The sequence below is a fragment of the Penicillium mononematosum genome (assembly GCF_028829835.1).
Source record: "Penicillium mononematosum strain IBT 11891 chromosome Unknown utg000003l:1.0-8172316.0:1.0-8177699.0, whole genome shotgun sequence".
NCBI classification, from domain to species: domain Eukaryota; kingdom Fungi; phylum Ascomycota; class Eurotiomycetes; order Eurotiales; family Aspergillaceae; genus Penicillium; species Penicillium mononematosum.
Window position 1 is genome coordinate 3,582,161 of NW_026643273.1, and position 19,645 is coordinate 3,601,805.

The 19,645-nt window shown below is 50.3% G+C and overlaps 6 protein-coding genes across 6 annotated transcripts; 1 reads left to right on the top strand and 5 right to left on the bottom strand.

Annotated features, from left to right (window-relative positions):
- Positions 1 to 2,558: 2,558 nt before the first annotated feature.
- N7519_006341 (SSH4 family protein) lies at positions 2,559 to 3,503 on the bottom strand (the record flags this gene model as incomplete). Its single annotated transcript, XM_057293117.1, has 1 exon — positions 2,559 to 3,503. The coding sequence occupies one exon, from the start codon at positions 3,501 to 3,503 to the stop codon at positions 2,559 to 2,561; it is 945 nt and encodes a 314-aa protein (XP_057147928.1).
- A 550-nt stretch (positions 3,504 to 4,053) lies between these two features.
- Positions 4,054 to 6,801, top strand: N7519_006342 (uncharacterized protein; the record flags this gene model as incomplete). Its single annotated transcript, XM_057293118.1, is given in 3 exon segments — positions 4,054 to 4,143; positions 4,199 to 5,908; positions 5,920 to 6,801. The coding sequence occupies 3 exon segments, from the start codon at positions 4,054 to 4,056 to the stop codon at positions 6,799 to 6,801; spliced, it is 2,682 nt and encodes an 893-aa protein (XP_057147929.1).
- A 1,799-nt stretch (positions 6,802 to 8,600) lies between these two features.
- On the bottom strand, positions 8,601 to 9,680 carry N7519_006343 (NADPH:quinone oxidoreductase family protein; the record flags this gene model as incomplete). Its single annotated transcript, XM_057293119.1, has 2 exons — positions 8,601 to 9,593; positions 9,648 to 9,680. 2 exons carry the CDS (start codon positions 9,678 to 9,680, stop codon positions 8,601 to 8,603), a joined length of 1,026 nt encoding a protein of 341 aa, XP_057147930.1.
- A 419-nt stretch (positions 9,681 to 10,099) lies between these two features.
- Positions 10,100 to 11,256, bottom strand: N7519_006344 (Clr5 domain-containing protein; the record flags this gene model as incomplete). Its single annotated transcript, XM_057293120.1, has 2 exons — positions 10,100 to 11,063; positions 11,129 to 11,256. The coding sequence occupies 2 exons, from the start codon at positions 11,254 to 11,256 to the stop codon at positions 10,100 to 10,102; spliced, it is 1,092 nt and encodes a 363-aa protein (XP_057147931.1).
- Positions 11,257 to 12,055: 799 nt separating this feature from the next.
- N7519_006345 (uncharacterized protein) lies at positions 12,056 to 12,238 on the bottom strand (the record flags this gene model as incomplete). Its single annotated transcript, XM_057293121.1, has 1 exon — positions 12,056 to 12,238. One exon carries the CDS (start codon positions 12,236 to 12,238, stop codon positions 12,056 to 12,058), a length of 183 nt encoding a protein of 60 aa, XP_057147932.1.
- A 2,012-nt stretch (positions 12,239 to 14,250) lies between these two features.
- Positions 14,251 to 19,276, bottom strand: swr1 (putative SNF2 family helicase/ATPase (Swr1); the record flags this gene model as incomplete). Its single annotated transcript, XM_057293122.1, has 2 exons — positions 14,251 to 18,294; positions 18,317 to 19,276. 2 exons carry the CDS (start codon positions 19,274 to 19,276, stop codon positions 14,251 to 14,253), a joined length of 5,004 nt encoding a protein of 1,667 aa, XP_057147933.1.
- Positions 19,277 to 19,645: the final 369 nt, after the last annotated feature.

Sequence of the window (19,645 nt, forward strand, 5' to 3'; positions counted from 1 at the left end):
GGCAACCAGCTGCCTCGAAGGTAAATCTCCCGGTATACACTGGAATGTGAAAGTGAAATGGACCGTGCTCACATTAGTATAGCGCATAAAAAATATCCAATATCCCACACTATAACACTAACCAAGACTAACCTACGGAGTACAGAGTATACTAACCTATACTATATATCCTGGTTTATACTACTTTAACATGTAGTCTCTGCTCAATTCAGACACAACCCCGAAACCAGGATCATGATTGGTATTCATCAACCCCGTCACCTCCTTTCTTTCATGGGAGACAACCGCTGACTTCGCGCCAGTGTCGCTTTGGCGTCTAAAAGGTGTTCCAGCCTTAGCGGAATGGGGGCACGGCCGGTGAGGTTTGGAATTAATGCATCTGCAGAAGGCCTATTTTGGATATCTTTTCGGTTGTGATCGTCCAGACTCGCAATCTAGTACTTTTGAAAAAATGGCTAAGACCTCTCTTTACAGGGTTCTATAACTGGCAATTCATTGGCATTTCTTCCCGTTCTTTTTTTTCCCTTATCTGCAACAGTTCCATCTGGGTTCTCTGCATATGCATATTCCGTACCTTGTATCTTTTAGCCCCGTTTATCTCTCTCTGTCTCCGGCCGAGCCGAAAAGGACATGAAAAGTACAAAATGGCCACGGTCTCCGGCCGTGGCCAGATCACGTCTTGAGTGAAACAAACGCGTATCTCGGCTGCACGGACTCCCAGTAGTGTACTGAACCCGCTCCAACCCCACCGAGCAGCCGGGAATGGCCGGATTTCTATTTCACTTTCAATATTATGATTTGTGAAAAAGAGAGGGGGAAGGTATTGTGGGTTTGGGCGCATAGACCCGAGGTCAGTCCGGGATATCAAAATCAATAGGTGGGGGCCAAACGGGAACTGTCACGGGAAAAAGGGGCGATGACATGCAGTCGATCAGACCAAATTTCCCCTTCGGCCAAACCCATTTCAAGGATAATATTTCTCTTACCCTTTCGAGGTTTAGTTGAACTCTTTTCCTACCTTACAACATAGCAGAGTATTATTCAGAAATTTAGATCGGCCGTGGGGGGGGATTCGTAACTTTTTGAGTGGATCGAACAAAGATACTTGGTACATATGTAGAACACAACCCCATTGTGACTTTTCTATTTACCCCTCAGTACAACATAGAGAAAGATAAAAAAATAAATAAAACAAGGAGACTGGATTCATATAACATGTAACATCCATAGAATAAATATGTCAAGGTGATGTACAAGATAGGAGCCCTGGCGCTAATATGAGCCCGTGTTTCCCTAATCCTAATGCAATAGGATGATATTAAGAGTATATGTTGTAACTCCAAGGTGGAAACATCCGTGCCACTCTAGCCGCTCTCTGGTGGGTTTGGGTTAGTTGCAGGAAATGGGCTTTTGGTGGCTGGCAGTCTCGGGATTATCACTTCGCTTCTCCACCTGTACTGCAATTACCGTACGGGGTATTTTAATAGAGGAGAACCCAAGGTCGGCTTCTCCATTTAGAGATACATTTATGGATATCTGTACATTGTGCTCCGTACAATATCTCAGTTATCTTGGCTATATAACACTTGACTTTGAGGGATTTCAATAGTCAACTGTCGGAGATTGCGGCTCTTTCGTACTAATCACGTCTTATGAACCCCCGGGGTGTCAATTGATATGCAGATACGAGTTAAAATGAATAGTCGTTTAACGAACATGTTTAGAAGAGCGCCGAGCGTGGCCTTATCTCCGTATTGCTGTCAGTGCGCACTATTCTTTGTTAGTACCGGGGTCAAGTCTAGCTACATGTATATTTATCCCAAGTCTCAGCCTCACTTGTACCCTGCTCGTCTTATTCTATCCCGTCTATCCTCTATGTACAGAGTACTACTTCCACTATTATCATACATATATACATGTACGTATAAAATAGGGCACGAACTCCCTGAAACTGCCCAACCGCCAATATCTACATGTGCAAAAGGACAAAGATCGCAATGCGCTCGGCGCATCCTGACGTCAAATAAAACGATTACTGCCGTTCATGCAGCTGGGATAGACCGGGGACCATACGGAAAAGCGGCAGAGATGCGCCTGCTCATCAGACGGTCGTTGTAGCGGAACTGCACCTCGTGCATCCCCCGGCCACTAATGCGCTGCAGTTACTAGGAAGGCCAAGGGAATTAAATGAAAAATGAAAATACCTTTCTAGAACACACGTGCAGGGTCTCGTTTACGCTATGCAGGGTATGTAGCCTCGGCGTGGGCCGTTGAAATAGGCCGTGTAAATTAGTTAGGCATCGAGATGTTAGTGTTTTTTGGCTTGGCTTTGGATATGTTCTTCGTAATAGTGTTTCTGATTTGACTTCATGTTAAGTTTAATTGTTGTGTTATCAAGCTGTACTAGCTATGCACATGTAAGCATACCAAAAGCCATAAAGTCACAAGCCATACGCCATAAAGCAAAAAGCAAAAAGCAAAAAAAAAAAAACCGTTCAGCCCTATGACCTGACCCTCGTGCCCTCCTGACTTCCTAAAGATACTTGGCAGACATCACTTCATTCCTTCCATAGCCAGCCTGCAGGGTCAAAACAAGACTCGAAATCGACGCCACCGAACAGGCCAATCGCCCCATAGAGGTCATAGTCCCCTTCCAAGCCCTCAACACCCCCAGAATCCGCATCGACCTCTTCATGCAGATCCCAGCCCCCAGATCGGCATCCATTCCGCGTGAAGAAGATATGCACCTTGCATCTCTTAGTCTTCTTATCCCCACTGCAGATATTCTCCGGCAGCTCAAACTCCATCCCCAACCCAACCGTCTCACCCACCTTGAAGGCCGTCGTAAAATCCCGACCCCCAAACGAATCATTCACAAACCGACACCCATCATCCGAGAACACCCCCAACCCACCTCTCTCCCAACCAGGCGATCTCCACGACGGATACGGCTGCGCAACAAATCCAATCGAAATCCCACTACAATCCTGCGGTGTCGGCCCCGCCCTCAACGCCAACAACTTAACCTCAAAGTAGATGGTCTTCTTCTGCTCACGCACAAACGGCGAGTCCGCAGCAGGGAAGTACATGGGCAGCTGGGTAAGAATGACACAATCCCCGTTCCCGTCGCCACTGTGTCCACGCCAGCGGCCGCGCGCAACAGCCGAAACATGGCCACGCAGCTCGGCTGGATGCACGGGTCGAAGATCGTGGGCCTGCACGTCGTGGTAGACGGCGGTTGAGGGCTGGGTTGGGAGCCAGAGGGGTACGGAGTCGCAAAAGTCGTGGGCGCGCTGGGCGTCGTCCTCGGAGGCGTTCCCCGTGCCTGAGATTAGATAGCCGGTGATTGGGGGTGGTGGGAATGTAGCTGTGTCTGGGACTGCTTCTTGCCAGTTGTGATATGGAGGTGGGTTGGAGGATGGGTCTGACTGTGGGGTACTGGAGGTTCCCCAGGATTGTTGTGATGCATCATAACTTGGCGGGAGGTCGTGTTGGTTGGACATTGTGTAGCTCTCTGTAGGTTTTGTATCGAGTAATAGTTTTTAAGGCTCAGATGGTTTTTGTTTTTGTCGGGGAGATGTAAAGGTGAGATTCTCGATGCCAAGCGGAGGGGTGCGACTGTTGGATTCTCTCATTCTGACAGTTTCACAATTCCCAAGGGTTTAGAATTAGACTAAGTTTCTTTGGATTTCGATCATTTTATCATTTTCTTCATAAATGTACATATGTAGTGTATAAATCTACAGATCAGGAAAATAAAAAAAGAGCTAAGAAGCTAAGAATAGCTCTGTGGAAGGTTTCAGCTGCAGCAGATTTGGAATTTCTTCGATTCTCGACTGAACGCAAATTCTCTTCTTTTTTCCTTTTCCTTTCTCTGTATTTTCCTTTGGCCTTGGGCCTTTGTCTTTCGTTTTTGTTTCTCTGACTTACTTCACATCCACACGTCTCACGCCTCACGATTCTACGATTCTACGCTCCCACGCTCCCTCGATCTACTGTTTCCAGTTCAATGTCACTCTCTTTTCACGTTCGCTAAAACCAATCTACCAAACAATGGAGACCTTCTCCACCGATCCGCCCCGCAGGGCCCGTCGATCATCCATCTCGAACCACATCCACCGCGTCTTTAGCAAATCTATCGATGTAAGTCACAGTAAAAAGGCAAAAAAGAATCGGAACTTGATTTGACCCCTTGAAGAGACGACACAGTCAAAATGGCGAATTCGTTCCCCCAGTTCCCTTTCTCGCTCGCGAAGCTCTCGCACATGAGACAACCGATAATAATCCCTATGCGAAGCACTCCTCGTACGATGAGACAGGGCCCAGCTCGTTCTCTTACTCCTCCAACTCTCGTTTGCCCTCCACCGGTACACCTGGCTCAAGTGTATCAGTCACAAACGGGGCCCCTGGGCAGGATGGTACTCCGACCCAAATGACGCCCTTGCCTACCCGTCCCAATGGAGATGATGACAATATCTACAAATCTCCAACCTGGGATAAACCCAAGAAGAAAGAAAAGCGTGTCACAAAGCGCCTGGAAGCCGAGAGAAAGGAACTAGAGAAGCGCTTGCTAGCACTTGAGGATGCTCAATCCAAGGCCGACCTTGGAACCTACGAAAGATCCTCTCGCCGTCTGACCAAGAAACAACCTGTGGGCAGCTCAAGCAGAAGTTCCAGTGCAAATGCAGAACGTCCGAGATCGTCAAGTGGCCTGTCCTCGATATTCCGGCGATCGCGCCGGAATTCAAATTCGAGTGAGCAAGACTTTCCGTCTGCCGAGTTTAGCCAGCTTAGGACAGATACGAATCCACCCTCTCTGCCTTTGACACTGCCGGAAAGGTTTGGAACTGCTATCACTCGGGAGCTACAGTCCAAGCATGGCACCGCACTGAATCTATCCGCTTCTAACAAAATGCCGAAACCAGCCCAGCACAACCGTTTGCACGCCTCGGCAAAGTCTGATGATCTTCGTGAGAACTGGAGGGTGGCTGAAGCCTGGAAGACAAAGGACGGCCGTGAGTCCAATCGATCTGTGTCAGAGCAGATTCCCATCAGTAGTCGGTCCGTGGTTGGAAACGGTGCTCGAAACGGCGTGACACTTGCATCCTCGGGTGATCTGGATAGGGAGTTGTTTTCCGCAGCTCTGAAACATGACAGAAAGAGTATGCCTGCGGCAGACCATCCCCACGGTCGTCTGACTCTCCATAACCGTTCCGTCAGGGCTACTAGCATGCCAATGTCGCAAAGCTTGAGCCAGCCTAACTTCTATTCATCCGGTCATCCTGATTCGCCTACCATTACTACGGCTCGTCAGCTGCAGGAGATGACACCTCCAGAAACTCCCGACAACTCGTCAAGTCCATCCAGTGTTAGGTCTTACCAACCACTTAACCCAGCACAAACAAATTCCACGGGGAACCTCGCCAGGAAGAACCGAGTTGATCCCTTCCCGCGAGCATACAAGTCGTCTCCCCTCGCCCTGAATCCTGCAAATACGGATGAATCATCCCGGGATGATTCCAGGATTCCAAGACCGCTGACAACACAAGACCTTAACCACGAAACCCCATCTCAGGCATCACACTCCCCCGCTCAACCTCATCCCGAGGATCGAGGAAGAAGCCGGTTGCCTATCGCTTCTTCGCATACCCCCAAACGAACCTCGAGTCGTTTCAAGGAAAACTTCCAAGAGACCCAGCAGTCGATCGAAATGCCACAGATCCCAGTCAAGAGCGAAAGACGGAGTCTCGAGATTCGAAGAATGCCAACCACGTCAACCGATACGCTCAGGGAAATCCCGGCGTCTCCTTTCCAGGTAGCAGTCAGATCTCCATTCCATACAGGAAGTGTTTCGCCCGGCGACAGAAACAGCCGAACATCTAAAGATCTGACCAATGACACTTACAATGTTCCTGCGAGATCTCCCCGTCGAGCTTCTCTTACTTCCACCGAACTCCCAGGAATATCCTTGCTGTTGGAGGACCCGGTGGATTCATACCAGGACATAGCCGCACTCCTTCACACAGCTCCTCCCACGACGGTCATTCAAATTATGACACTGCTGACGAAGATACACCTGAATCCCCTGGATTCAAACGCGATTCGCTGACTCGCGTGGATACCAGTCCCTCCATCCCTGCTGTTGAAGCGCCAACTGCACAAGAGTCTCCCGTCAGTCCACTCATTCAACCCAGCACCCAACCCAGCGCTCAACCCGGCATCCAATCTGGCACGCAGCCTGTCTTGCAGCCTATTCAGCAGGCTGGCTCTCATCCCGATGCCTCTGATGGCATACAGTACAGCCCTCAACCTGGCACACAGCCCGACATTCGTCCCGGTATGCAGGCCAGCTCGCAAGCAAGTAGTCAAACCGGCAGCCCCCAAACCCGACCGGGTCCCATGAGCATACTCAAAAGAAGATCTCAAAAAGCGAAAGAAGCCCCCAGCCCACAGACCATCGCCAAGGTCTTCGTGATCTGCTGCCGCTGCAAGTACTGGCACGATCCACCCTCCGAAGTCTACGCGCGCCTGGCCTGCCCCGAGATTCAAGGCTCAGATTCCAAGCCGGGCAAGTCCCGTTCCAAGAAGCAACCCGACACCAGTATGCGCAAGCTGACAGGTTCACGATCTCTGCCATTCGGTCAATTCCCGGTCCCTCATGCTTCCCAGGGCATGTCCGATCTACGGCCTGCGCCTCTTCTACCTCGAAAGGTGACCTGTTGCTGGTGTGGACATAATATGAGCCGATCTTGCTGTGAGGATTGGGCTACTGTTGTTGAGATGCGTGAACGGCATCATTGAGTGTGAGGGGGGTTTCCACGGGCTTGATGACACTTATTTGAAAACATTTGCAAGATATCTATGAAATGAACGATTACCAAGATGTTATGAGTTATTTCTTCCGCTCTTCTCAGTTCCGTGTCTCGTGTTTGGGATTTCTGCATCTGAATCTGCACCTACGTCCTTGATGGTTACAATCTTTGGGCTATCTTACGGACAGTTTCCCATAGTTTAATTGAATGAAATGTATGTGAATTGAATCTTCGACTATAAATGTATTCAGTGACCACCTAGGTGACTAGCTACATAATGAAAGAGGATGTGATTAAACACCCCCCATGTATTCCGTGGGACCTGTCAAGTGGCTATGGAGCCCAAAGGCTCAGCCACGACTTTGTCAAAGAACTTCCACGAGAAAGACTGGTTTGTTTTTGGTGTAGACCTATATGGACCTCAACAACCTTGGTAATGTTGACGTATTTTATGTATAGGTGATGCACGGCCCTTCGCCTACACGATCTCGTGGGCTACGGAGAGACCGTGGTCGAGGGCTGGAGAGAGGAAGAAGGAAGAAGAAGAGAAGAGGAAGAAAGATGGGAGGAGTCCTTTTATACCAACACGTACCTTCCTAAAGTGGGCATCTGCCTTGCACCTTCTCAATGTCACATGTCACATGTCACCTGCCCGATTTATACAGTTCCTATAGAAATTCTTTCTTTTTCACCTTTCTCGTTCCTGCCCAGCACAGAAACGCTCGGTGCAACCTTCTGTGGTTCTCTCCAAACCACTCTTCACACTTACGGCACGAAAGGTAGGTACTATTCTAAAATTCTCTGGCCGTCACCTCATGTACTCTATACACCTGTACATATAACTACATACCTACATATATATCTCGTCCTCTATATCCTATACAATAGGAAAGAAGAAGAAGAAGAAGAAGAAGAAGAAGAAGAAGCAGTTCCCACTATATGTTCCCTAACAAACATTCTTACCATGTCTTCAGGCTCTACATCGAACAAAAAGACATCAAGCTGGCCCATTTATTGCCTCAGAGCATGGACCGGGAAGAACTAAGACATCTGTTGGAACAGGCCACTGGTGTTTGCCTTGTAGTAGGTACTTGTAGCTATCTTGCTTATTGCCATCCTTAGTTTCCTGGCAACAATGCGCGATACCCCATTTTTCGAGCATCAACTCTTAAATATGCAATTTGTAGGAGATCCTTGAGTGTTTGTCAAGAACAAGTCGATATATCCTCGAGGTGGCAGAAACTGGGCGGTATAGATATGCTGAGTCATCGTCCTTTATTTTCCCTATTTTTTCTTCTTTTCTTCGTCAAATTCCTCTAGACACTCTCTGGACACTCAATCCATTCCTCAGAATTCAATGCTATTCTGATTTATGCTGTCTATCAACACAAACCGTACACTAACAAATCCCAGATATATATCACACCATAGACACATTCTGTCATCCGCAACTCCTCAATCCAGCTGCCCCAGTCCATTTGGACATGCTCAAGGGCTCTCCTTTTGGAGAACAGTTACCGCAGCGCTACGTCTTGTAGCCGTGACCGACTGGAGCTGGATTGCGAGCTAGGTACCTTCTGGTGCTCAAGCTCACTTTTGAAATACAAAAGTTGCCAGAGCAAAGAGCCTTCATAGTTCATGTTATACTTGCTCGAGTCTTCCCTTCGGGGATTTCACTTTGTCTACGAGAGCATGACTCCTTGCGCATCTACATTCATCAGTTTAGTATCGAATCGAATCTATTGCTTTCCCCACGTATCTATCTACAGTAGTCTTGGATTCTCAAGACTACAGCTTGCTCTTCGCATCACCAACAATATTCACAACAACCTTCCCCCAAGTCTCCCTCCCACCCAACGCCTGCAGAGCCCTGGGCACACTCTCCAAGCCAACGAAGCTCTCATCCCTGAACGCAGTCCCCCTGAACTTCCCCTGCTTAACAAGATCAAAGATCCCCTGCCAAACTTCACCAACAGTCTCCGTCTCAAACTTGGCATACTGCCCCCAATGCAAGCCAACAATACTCACATTCTTCAACAGCACCCGATTAAGCGCAACCTTCTCGATCTTCCCCGCCGCAAACCCGATAACCAACAACCGCGCATTCCACGCGACGCACTTCAAACTCGCCTCAATCATCCCAACAGGATCATACACAATATCCACCCCAGCGGCCCCATTTCCCTTCCTCTTCTCCTTACAAATCCCCTTCACAATCTCCGGCCAAGCCTTATCGGTGTAATCAATCACATAATCCGCCCCGAAGTCCTTCGCAATCTCCCTCTTGCGCTCGGTTCCCGCAGTAGCAATAACAGTCGCCCCCATAGCCTTGGCAATCTGCACAGCAGCAAGCCCGACACCGCCCGCAGCAGCATGAACAAGGACCCAGTCCCCGGCTTTCACGCCCGCGCGATGCACAAGACCGCCATACGAGGTCGGCGCCGTGACGAACAGCCCCGCGGCATCTTCAAAGCTCCAGCCCTCCGGCACGGGGAGGAGGGTTTGCTCTGCGGCTAGGACGTGTGTAGCGTAGGCGCCCTGCGTGGCGCCGAAGACACGGTCGCCGAGTTTGAAGCGGTTGTTTGCGGAGGTGGGCACGGCGGTTACTGTACCGGCGAATTCGGCGCCACCGATCCAAGGGAGTGGCGGTTGGTGTTGGTATTTGCCTTGGATTTGGAGGATGTCGAAGAAGTTTGTGCCGGCGGAGTGGATTTCGATTAGGTATTTGTCCGCTGTTGGGGTTGGGGTTGGGACTGTTGTTACTTTGAGGTCTAGAGGACCCTGTAGGAGTGGTTAGTTTGGGTTGGGGTGACGGTTGGGGTTGGTTATAGGTACCTTGACGTATTCGCTGACTTGGACGGCACGCATTTTGGTGAGGATGTAGATTGGGATTGAGATGGGTGTTCTGAACTTTTGGAGTGAAGAGATGGAAGTGACCGGGGTACAAATAAAAGAGCTCTGGAAGGGCCGAGAGATGGTTTCCCCGCAAGATGCCGAGGTTCCTTTTCGGGTAACTCACAGGGCTTGGCATTTATAGAAGACTTCCTTTTGTCTATTTGTACATCGGATATATATGGATAGTATAGATATACATAGTATAGATGTACATAGTATAAATGTATCAAGCTCAATTAATCAATAGGTATCAATATATACAGTTTCCTTTTCATCCAAACTCCCCAAAACCAAACATATCGGGTATGACAAAACAAATAAACCACCCATATTTCACAAAAAGGTATCAAGGTATCAACAGATATTTAACAGAGTGCCAGTACAAGTACCACCTAGTATCCAATGCCCGGAGGCTTCTGCGCATAATGGTCATGGCCCATATAAGGCATTATCGGAGCACACATCACTGAATGAGGCCCGGACTGGGTATGCGACGGTGACACCATAGGATGTGACGGACCATGTGGCTGTGTATGCGGGAGCATCTGTTTCCTATCGTGCTCAGGCCGGGCAGCCGGATGACCGGCCATATCATACTGTAATGACATAGCGCGCTTCCAGTTCTTAGCATCATAGCCAGGGTACTCTGCCTCCCCATGGTAGGGGTGGTACTGGGGATGGTAGAGATGGCCTTGGGGCAGGTAGCCGTTGGCTGAAGGCGCCATGGGAGCAGCCGTGGACGGAGGGACGGCTGGGGGAGTGATGGCCTCAAAGGGCATGGAGTACCACTGGGATGGGTCGAGGCCATAGTCTACTGAGACAGCGCGGGGCGACCAGCCAATGCCGCCGGGGGTGGTCGCCGTGCCTGGACTTGGGAGGCACGATTCCGGTGAGAGTGGGTAGGCTGGGTAGGATGGGGCCACGGCGGAGGTTGTGTTCAGCATGAGACCCTCGCCAATTGGGGAGGTGGCGTGGTCGAAGGATGTTGTTGTTGGACTGGGGTCAGGGTAAGAGACGGCTGTTGTGCGGTCTGGGATGAGAACATGCTCCCCGGAGGGACTGGGAGTGAGTTGTTGGGTCATAGGAGAGCTCCATTTCCGGTCCTGGTCTGGGACGGGGTGCTGGAGGGTGGACGGTTGTCCGTAGATGGGTTGTGTCATGGGCCCAGGCCATTCATGGTGGGCTGGTGTTTCCCTTGGTAATGATGGCAGTGGTCTTTGGATGGATGCTTTGCGCTTCGCATCCTTGTCTGAGTCTGGTTCTTCCCCAGAGGCTGAAGCCAGACTCTTCTTCCGAGTCTGGCGAGATGGCTTGGTCACTCGCCATTTCTTCAGTCTGCTTCGTAGTTGGGTTTCACTGTGAGGTGTTAGTTGATAGTCGATGAATTAGAGTCCTCGGACATGGAACATCAATGTACTCACCTAGGATTGAAATCATCGGTACGTATCTGCTTAATGACCTGCTTCAAGGGCCATTCATCTTCCATATACAACTTGGAAATCAACGCCTTCTTCTTCTCCCATACATCGGAGGAGATGGAAGTCTTCATTATTGACGCACAGTCCAGGGGAGTGGAAAGGGGGGAAATAGTACGAAGATCAAGATGATCAACAAGAAAGAGACAGGAAACGGGCGAGACAACGACTATTATATGTAGAAATGGGGGAAATGGGTTTAGGGAGAAATAAAAATAAAAATCCCCCAAAAATATAATATGTGAGTGGTTTGTTAGGGCCAACTCCCAACTTCACCCACTTCCACTTCTCAACCTCTCACCTCTTACCTCCACATCTCCATTGTCTTGGTTCTGTCATTATGGAACCCTATAGCACACAATCTGTCCCTCCTTGAGGATCCATTGGGTCTTAGCATCCGTTCCAGCGGCGATCATCAACGAGATTCGCAGAGCATCCTTCATTGGTTATGGGTCAGGTCGATCATCAGGGCGATGTCATTACTCCAAGTGGATCATCCTAAGCGGAGCAGCTCTGCTCGGTCTCACTATCCCCAGTTGAGAGCTTGGCGCGTTTTAACAAAGCGGATATTGGAATGGATTGATCACCTCGGTCTCTACGGTGTACGCAGTACGGAGTGCGCAGTTTTAACTGTTGGTTTTTTTTCTTTTCTTTCTTCTAACATTCGACCTATCGAGAAGATATTCAGATCCATGTACTCTGTACGTGAATTCAGTCCGATCATGTCCGGAAATCGGAAGTCCCAGCACTCCGTACCATGCGCCGTAACATGCGTATAGTTCCCCAGAAGCGAGAGTGATTTACTGTGCATTGCTAGCCGGGACCCAGTTTTATCCCAATACGGTCATACTCCAAACCAGATAAGCCCTCCTCTCACCCGCGGATGGCGTCTTGGACTTCATGGTCGCCGATCACCGCCACCTCGGGATCCTCCACGGTACTGACCCGATGGTTCTGCACCGGACCTTTCTCCAAAATCAGAACTGAGAAATCCGAAGCAATGGATGATGGATGGGGTACGGAAGTGCAACCTTGGGAAGTGTCCAGGGTGGGCATGTGCTGCAAATTCAGTTCCGAGGTTCAGAAGACCATGTGCTTCGATCCAACGCTATTGGGGGCCCAAATTGCTGGGAAAAAAAGCGGTGCCTCTCTGCCCCAGACCCAATGCAGTTTCTTTTTCCTTTTTATTTTTCCCTTTTCGGCTGGTGAGCCCGCTAAGGCATATGGTGTCAGAACTAGTGCAAAGCCCCCTCTCGACTTACACCAATGATGTGACACCCGTGGAGTACGAGTTCGTGCGAATGCCAATCGATCTGGCAAATTGATCGACGATCTGCCCAGGTCCTCAATAGTGGATTTATTGGACTCTTAACATCCTGACTCGCTCCTCCCCCTCTTAGGGGGTTTCTCATGAACCTCTCTAATCGAGAGACATTAGAGAATATGAGCGAATCAGAAAAAGAAAAAGAAAAAGAAAAAAAAAAGCCAGCACGGGCCCGACACTGCATGAAAAGAGCCCTGCCAATCACTTTCGACCTGCATATGTCACATATCTATTTGGGTTATATGAAGACCCCTTCATCCATGGATAGGCAATTTCTTATGTTCTCGCCACCTCGGGAAATGACCTGGAGAAATGCCGAGTCTTTGGATACGGCTACTTTTTTTATCTTCTTTGTTTTATGAGGATTTATTCAAATCCAACGGGTTTCCAAAAGGAGGCAACGAAAAATGAAACCAGATCCTCCTAGCGCATCGGCATTTGCTCACCCGCGCGCCTCCGAACTAAAACGGTGATCATTCCTTTGATGTTCACAGCCGTTAACAAAGAACAAAAAAGTTATTTGAAATATCTGTTCTGGACCTAAAAGCGAACCGCTTTCATCTCCCCCCCTTTATTCTCGGTCCAATGGAGAAAATACCATCTCTATAAAATCGTAGCGAGATCCCCGGATCACCATGGATCTGCTCTTCCAAAGGAGGCACTTTCCAAAGCTTAATGGAGTCCGGAGTGTCTCCGAGAGAGCCCTACCAGTTCCCAATTCTCTCGCATCATTTGGGGGGAGATTTGGAGAGAAGATCAGTGGGACCCTGACCCCAACAGCTCAAATCACGCCAAATCAACGTTCACACACCGGGAAATATTCGGCAACTGGCTCAATATCTCCCCACTCGTCTTCCCTGGAGATCATGTGCAAAAGATATTATCCATATCTTGTACTCCGTATGCGTATCCGAGTCGTATAGCCACTGCAGAATGTGCGGCTCCACTTCCAACTTCCTCATGACTCCAGTTCCACTTCAACCACGCGGTCGACATTCGGAGAAGACTTGCCGATGTACTTGGCTTTGGGACCGACCGAGCCATGGGAGAATTCGATATCCAGCCCTGGAGAAAAAGGGGGAAACCCGAGATTCTGCTCTTTCCCAAATTGATAGCTTGCTAGTTGTAGATGCATACGGAGTAGTTATAAGTAGTTATATTGTACTCCGTACTACATTTAAATACACCTATGGAGTACGGAGTATGCACTTGGATATTCTGAAAGTACTATACAACATATAGAGATGTTCACTATTCCCTATGTAGCACCTTTCCTAATACACAATTCCCGATTCTCACGCTATTGATATTAATATAAACACCGAGCTAGACCCCAATAGCCAGATCCAAGGGACCTTCGGTTGGAGATGATCTGCCTATATGGATTCCGGTCCACTTGTCTAGTTGAGTATAATCTCCGGGAAATAGACTATTGATTTGAGAAATTGTTAACATTCATTTCTGCTAATTGATTCTATTGGGTCTTTTTTGGTTGATATAGGATTAACACAGTGAATAGGACCAGAATCGAGCGAAAGAAAAAAAAAGTAAAAGTTATAAAGACAGCTAATCAGAAGAGAAGAAAAAGGACAAAAAAACATGACATCTCCAACGCCTGGATTATACACAGCACACTATTACAAGCCCATAGGAGAAAAAACAGGTTAACGTGAGGGGATTATTGAAACGTGAAACGGTCGGAGTGGAGTCAAATAGGAGGCAGAGCATTGATCTCATAATGGCTCTAACGACGCCTCTTGAGATGATGCTCTTTGCCCTTCTTGGACTTCTTCTTGCTCTTATCTGCCGGTAGAACCAGGGGTTCATCCCTCATGTTCCACTCCATGAAGCGCAAGAGGTAGTCGTCAATGTGACCCGGCTGCACTTCTCCATCGGGCTGGTCACCAGACACTTGCAGTGGAACTGGCGCAGCCCCGTCTTCCACGGCCAACGGTGTTCCAGCCTGGGCAGGTGTTCCGTGCGAAGCGTGCTCCTCAAAGTCGCCATCGTCGGCGTGCTCCTGTTCTTTTTGGGCATTCTTCGCCGCGTCTAGATCCTCCTTATCCTCGGCTGCTTCGAAGACACGGGTTCCGCCGACCCGGTTGCCGAGGACTCGGTCCATCGCCGCACTTGCTTCGTCTTGCCCGTCGCGCTCGTCGGGTTCGACGATCCCTTGTGCGTCCAGCTTGGTGAAGTAGTCTGTGGTGAACTCGCCTTCTTGGATGATGACATCGTCCAGCATGCGCTTCTGGTTTGCTTTGCGGAGGATGTTGGATTCAATGGTATACTCGGATACGAAGCGGTAGATGTGGACATCGCGGGTTTGACCGATACGGTGGCAGCGATCCTGGCATTGCTTGTCCATGGCTGGGTTCCAGTCTAGATCGTAGAAGATGACCGTGTCCGCGCCCGTAAGATTGATACCGAGACCTCCGGATCGACTCGATAGGATGAAAGCGAGGATGCGGGGGTCGCTATTGAATCGTTCCGTGAGCATCTGTCGGGACTCGACTTTCGTAGTTCCATCAAGTCGGAGATAGCGATGGCCATGGATATTGAGGAACTGTTCGAGGATATCGAGCATCTTGGTCATCTGGGTGAAGATCAAGGCTCGATGGCCACCGGCTTTGAGGTCACGTAGGAGTTTGTCGAGGCGCTGCAGTTTACCGCAATCGTATTGAAGTAATCTCTTATCCGGGAACGCAATAGAGAGCCGCATCCGTGCTTCGTGGAAAGGATCGTATGGCGGGTTTGGGCGATTATTCGTCAAAAGCCGGGTCTCGACGGGAGTCAAGGCGGCTTCGCTCATGCCCGCGGCCACGGCAGCGGGGGTGACACAGGCGAATCTCTGGACATAGCCATGCATTTCAAGAGCCCGTTCCTCGACGGTCAGAATCATCGACGCGAGGACAGAGGACCGGCTTGACAACCAGTCGGCCATTGAGCGCTTCCGCAGTGGCGCATTGGATAGCGCGTGTTCCTTGGTCCCGGCCCGGAGGAATTCGATCAGGCTGCTACCGTATACTGGCCGACGGCCATGCCGCTTGGATTCGAAGTAGAGACACCGCTCTAATTCCGCCATTCGCCTCTTCCGGCAAGCGTTCTCCAATGACTCTAAGATGGTCTGCATGTTGGAACCGTCAAAGCCCATTTCCCAGTTGGTTCGGTTGTACTGGCGTTCTCGGAGAGTCTTGAACGGGCCAATGGCCATCAGCCTGATACTGTCGTCGGCCAGCCGTCGTGAGATATCTTCCCGTGATATGGGTGCGAGGTTGAGGAAATCCAAGTCGATCTTGGTGAGTGGGTGTTCAAAGAGTAGTCGTCGTCGAACGAGGGATTCCTTGATATTAAAGTCCATAGCCACAGACCGCGGCATAGCAAAGGACGTTGAAATGGGTCGGGTCTCAAAGAGATCGGGGTGGTTGCACACTTTACGGAGTTGCATCAGACAGTGGATGATGGAGAGGAAGTTTCCGGACGCGAGGGTCTCCTTGGTCTGAGCCATCGACATGAAGCCGTCGTAAAGGTATCGCTGACGCTTTGATAGCCTGCAGTAGACCACATGTTCGTACTTGCCAGGCATTTGCTTTTCGACATCGGCCTTCAGTCGACGAAGAAGGTACGGGCGGAGGACGGTGTGAAGTTTGGTGACTACGCCCTTGGCCTCCTCGTCCATAGTCTCCCTGCCGTGCTCCAGAATTTGTTCAACGGGGCGCCGGAACCATTCAGAGAAATCCTTTAAATCAGCAAACCCGTCGACGCCACCATTGGTACCATCCGAAGGCATCAAGAAGAACAGAAGAGACCACAGTTCGGTGAGGTTGTTCTGCAGTGGTGTACCCGTCAGGAGAAGCCTCGCACGGGACTTGAACGTAAGAAGGGCTTGCCACCTCTGTGAGCGGAAGTTCTTGATGTTGTGTGCTTCATCGAGAATCATGTAGTGCCAGTCCTTTCGCTTGAGAGACATTTGGTCCTGCAGAACGAGTTGGTACGACGTAATCAACACGTTCCAGGCATTGTCATCTGTCCAGCCTCGGCGTTTCTGTTTGCGTTCTTCTTGGTTACCATAGTAAGTCATGATCTTAAAACCCGGACACCATTTCTTGAACTCCATTTCCCAGTTGAGCATGACACTGGTGGGAACGACTACCAAGTGCGGCCCCCAGATACCATGGTCCACGGCAAGGTGGGCAAGAAGGGCAATGGTTTGAATCGTTTTGCCCAGACCCATCTCGTCTGCCAGGATACCATTGATGTGGTTGTTGTAGAGACCCGCAAGCCAATCCAATCCGTAGTGCTGATATTCACGTAGCGTACCACGCAGGATGTGTGGAATGGGTGTCTGTAGGCCTGGGGCAGGCGAGTGACTTATTTGCAATGCCTTTTCGATCGCAGGCTCGAGCGACGAGACTGAATCAGGCTCGGATGGCTTGCTCGCGAAGGTTCCCGGCGACGGCTCACTGGATATATCCCCGCTTGGTCGGATGGCATGAACATGATCTACTTCCATAAGTTGGGGGTGTTCAATGTCATCTGCGATGTGGACGGGAGTTGCCTCCTCGGTCTCTGGCTTAGCGGTTCCCAATTCGTGGATTTGGTCAATGTCATGTACAACACCAGCAGTCGCTGCATCCTCAGCTTCGGCTTCGGCTTTGGCGAGCTCTTCCATCGGGGTGTCAACAACAGGTGTTTCTCCTCCAGTAGCAGGAGAGGCTTCAGAAGCATTGGCGATATGTAAGGGCGTACCTTCTGTTGAGGTACCCTCGCTGGTCGTTGGTCCAATCGGAACTAGGGATACTTCATCTTGATCTTCGAAGTCAATGTCATCTTCACCCTCCGATGCCGATTTGATATCGATGTGTTTGTGGCCCACAGATGAGGCTTCACCGCCCTCTCCGCCATCTTTTGGTACAGGGGTTTCATTCTTCGAGAAGAAACCCAGCAGGCCAGGTCTCGTCTCATCATCCGACTCCGACTCCTCCTCACTTAGATTTTCTTCCTCTTCGTCACTATCACCCATATCATCATCCATGTCTGTGGAGGCATCACTATCATCCATCAGCACCGAATCGACGTCGTCCAACTGATTATCTTCGCGGGCGGCCTGTGAATCGAGGTCATCCAAAACAGCTTCAGGGCCCAAGGATTCGTTGGGGTCGGTCATTGCCGTGCTGCCTGAGGCTATAGACATCCGGTCGGTATAGTCCTCAGCCGGTAAGTTGGCGTATTTCAGCCGGAGCTCTTCTGCGGTCAATGTGGCATCATCGTCCACATTGACCTCGTCGTCGGTTCCGGATTCAGAATCTGACATGTTACTCTCGTCTTCTTCGCCTTCGCCAGACGAGAAGCCAGATACGCCACCCTCATCGTCACTCGTCACCGGAGCATCGCTAGGCGATTCTCCCAAAATCTCCGATCGACGCTTCTCGAAGAGCATAGTAGACTTTTTAATGGCGCGATCAAGAGCCTGTTGGTCTTCCATTTTCCGCTCTTCTTCCCAACGTGCTAGGCGGACTCGATCAATATCGGCACGGGTCAGGTCGAACATCTTCTGAAGATCCTTTGCTAGCTGCTTGCGTTTCCCACGCATCTCCTCCTGTTGCTCACGTAGAATATCTTCGGGATTCTTGTGGCGTTTTCGATAAGCGTCAGCACACCATTGCGCAAACAGTTTGGCTGTTTGTCGGTGGCGCTTGTGTTCTTTGTCGAGGAGCTTCTGGAAATAGAGCGCATGGGAAACCAAGTGGTCCTGGTGCGAGTACTGTGGGGGGAGGTTCCTCTTGCTGTTCTGTGATATATGCTGAGCAGACTTGCGAGCTCAACGGTCCACCAGGCTCAGCGGCAGCCATTACTTCATGCCGTTTGCGCGCCTCTATCGCGGCCTCATCCTCTGACAGTATATTTGAGCTATCGTTTTGATAAACCCATTCTCTGAAAGACGTGTGTTTCTTCTGCGGTATGTGGCCGGGGTGTCGAATAGGAAGGACAGGCTTGCTCAATTTAATGCGCAATTTTGGAATTTTCAATGATCCTTGTTCGGGTTCCTTGTCATCCATATTGACATCATCTGGAGCTCCATTGACCTCCTGTGACAGGCTCGAAAGGGATGGGCGATCGCGGAGCGAGCGAGAACTGGTGCCGTTGGCGCCAGACGGGCGAGGAAGGGTAGCGGAGCTGCGGGATTTGGTGCGCGAATGACTTGGTTTTGGTGCTGGAGTCTGTGAGATACGCTGCGGCTTGTTGGCCGCCGCGCGCGATGGCGCTCTGGGTGATCCATTGGCAGTGGCCTTTCCACCCAGTTTCCCACTGATGTCGGCGCGTGACTGCGTTACCGATAGCGGCGAGGATGTAGCCGGCTTGCTTCCATCTCGAGCAGACTTGCCAGCATTCTTGTTCTGAGCCCCCCGCGTGTGTCTCTTGTCCGATCCAGGTTGCAATTCGATGGGCACGGCGTTTGTTCGCGACGACCTACGCTTGCCATCAGAGAGGAAAGATGTGGGTCCCTCAAAGCCAGCCTTTTTCCAAGGCGGGGATGGTGGTCTGGGAGTGGAACGTTGCGACGAGGATGAATCTGTGAGTCTTCGTTTCTTTGATGGGGGTTCTTCAGGTTGATGAACAGCTTCGACGTCTTTCGGCTCGGAAGGAATCGATTCGTGGGGGGCCGAATCCGATGGGTTTTCGATTACAGACCCGTTTAGGGGTGTAGAATCGGGCACAGGCGTCACGCGTTCATCTTGGGGTGATGGGCCGTTGGGGGTGCCGTTTTGCATGACTTGTAGCCGCAGACGACAGGGGCCAGTGGCGGCAGGTGACCCCAGTTATCCCAACAATGACGCAGTCGAAGTAGAAGATTTTGGCATCAGCAAATGGGGAATATCGAGTAGAGATACTACACGAAGTTTAACATGCTTATCGGCACTGTAGCGTGGATGGGGACGGGAAAACAACGGAGATGATGAGAATACGTGGAGAGTGGTTTTTTTCCTTCGGGCGAGTAATTACATGGTCGCGCCGGCGCGTAGATGCCTGAAGTCTTGTGACTAGATGCCTCAGGCAACAACATTCCGCAAACCTCCATCCGTTCATCATCGATATTCAACCCCCTCTACCCAATTGGCTCTATTGCCTTCCTCTGACAA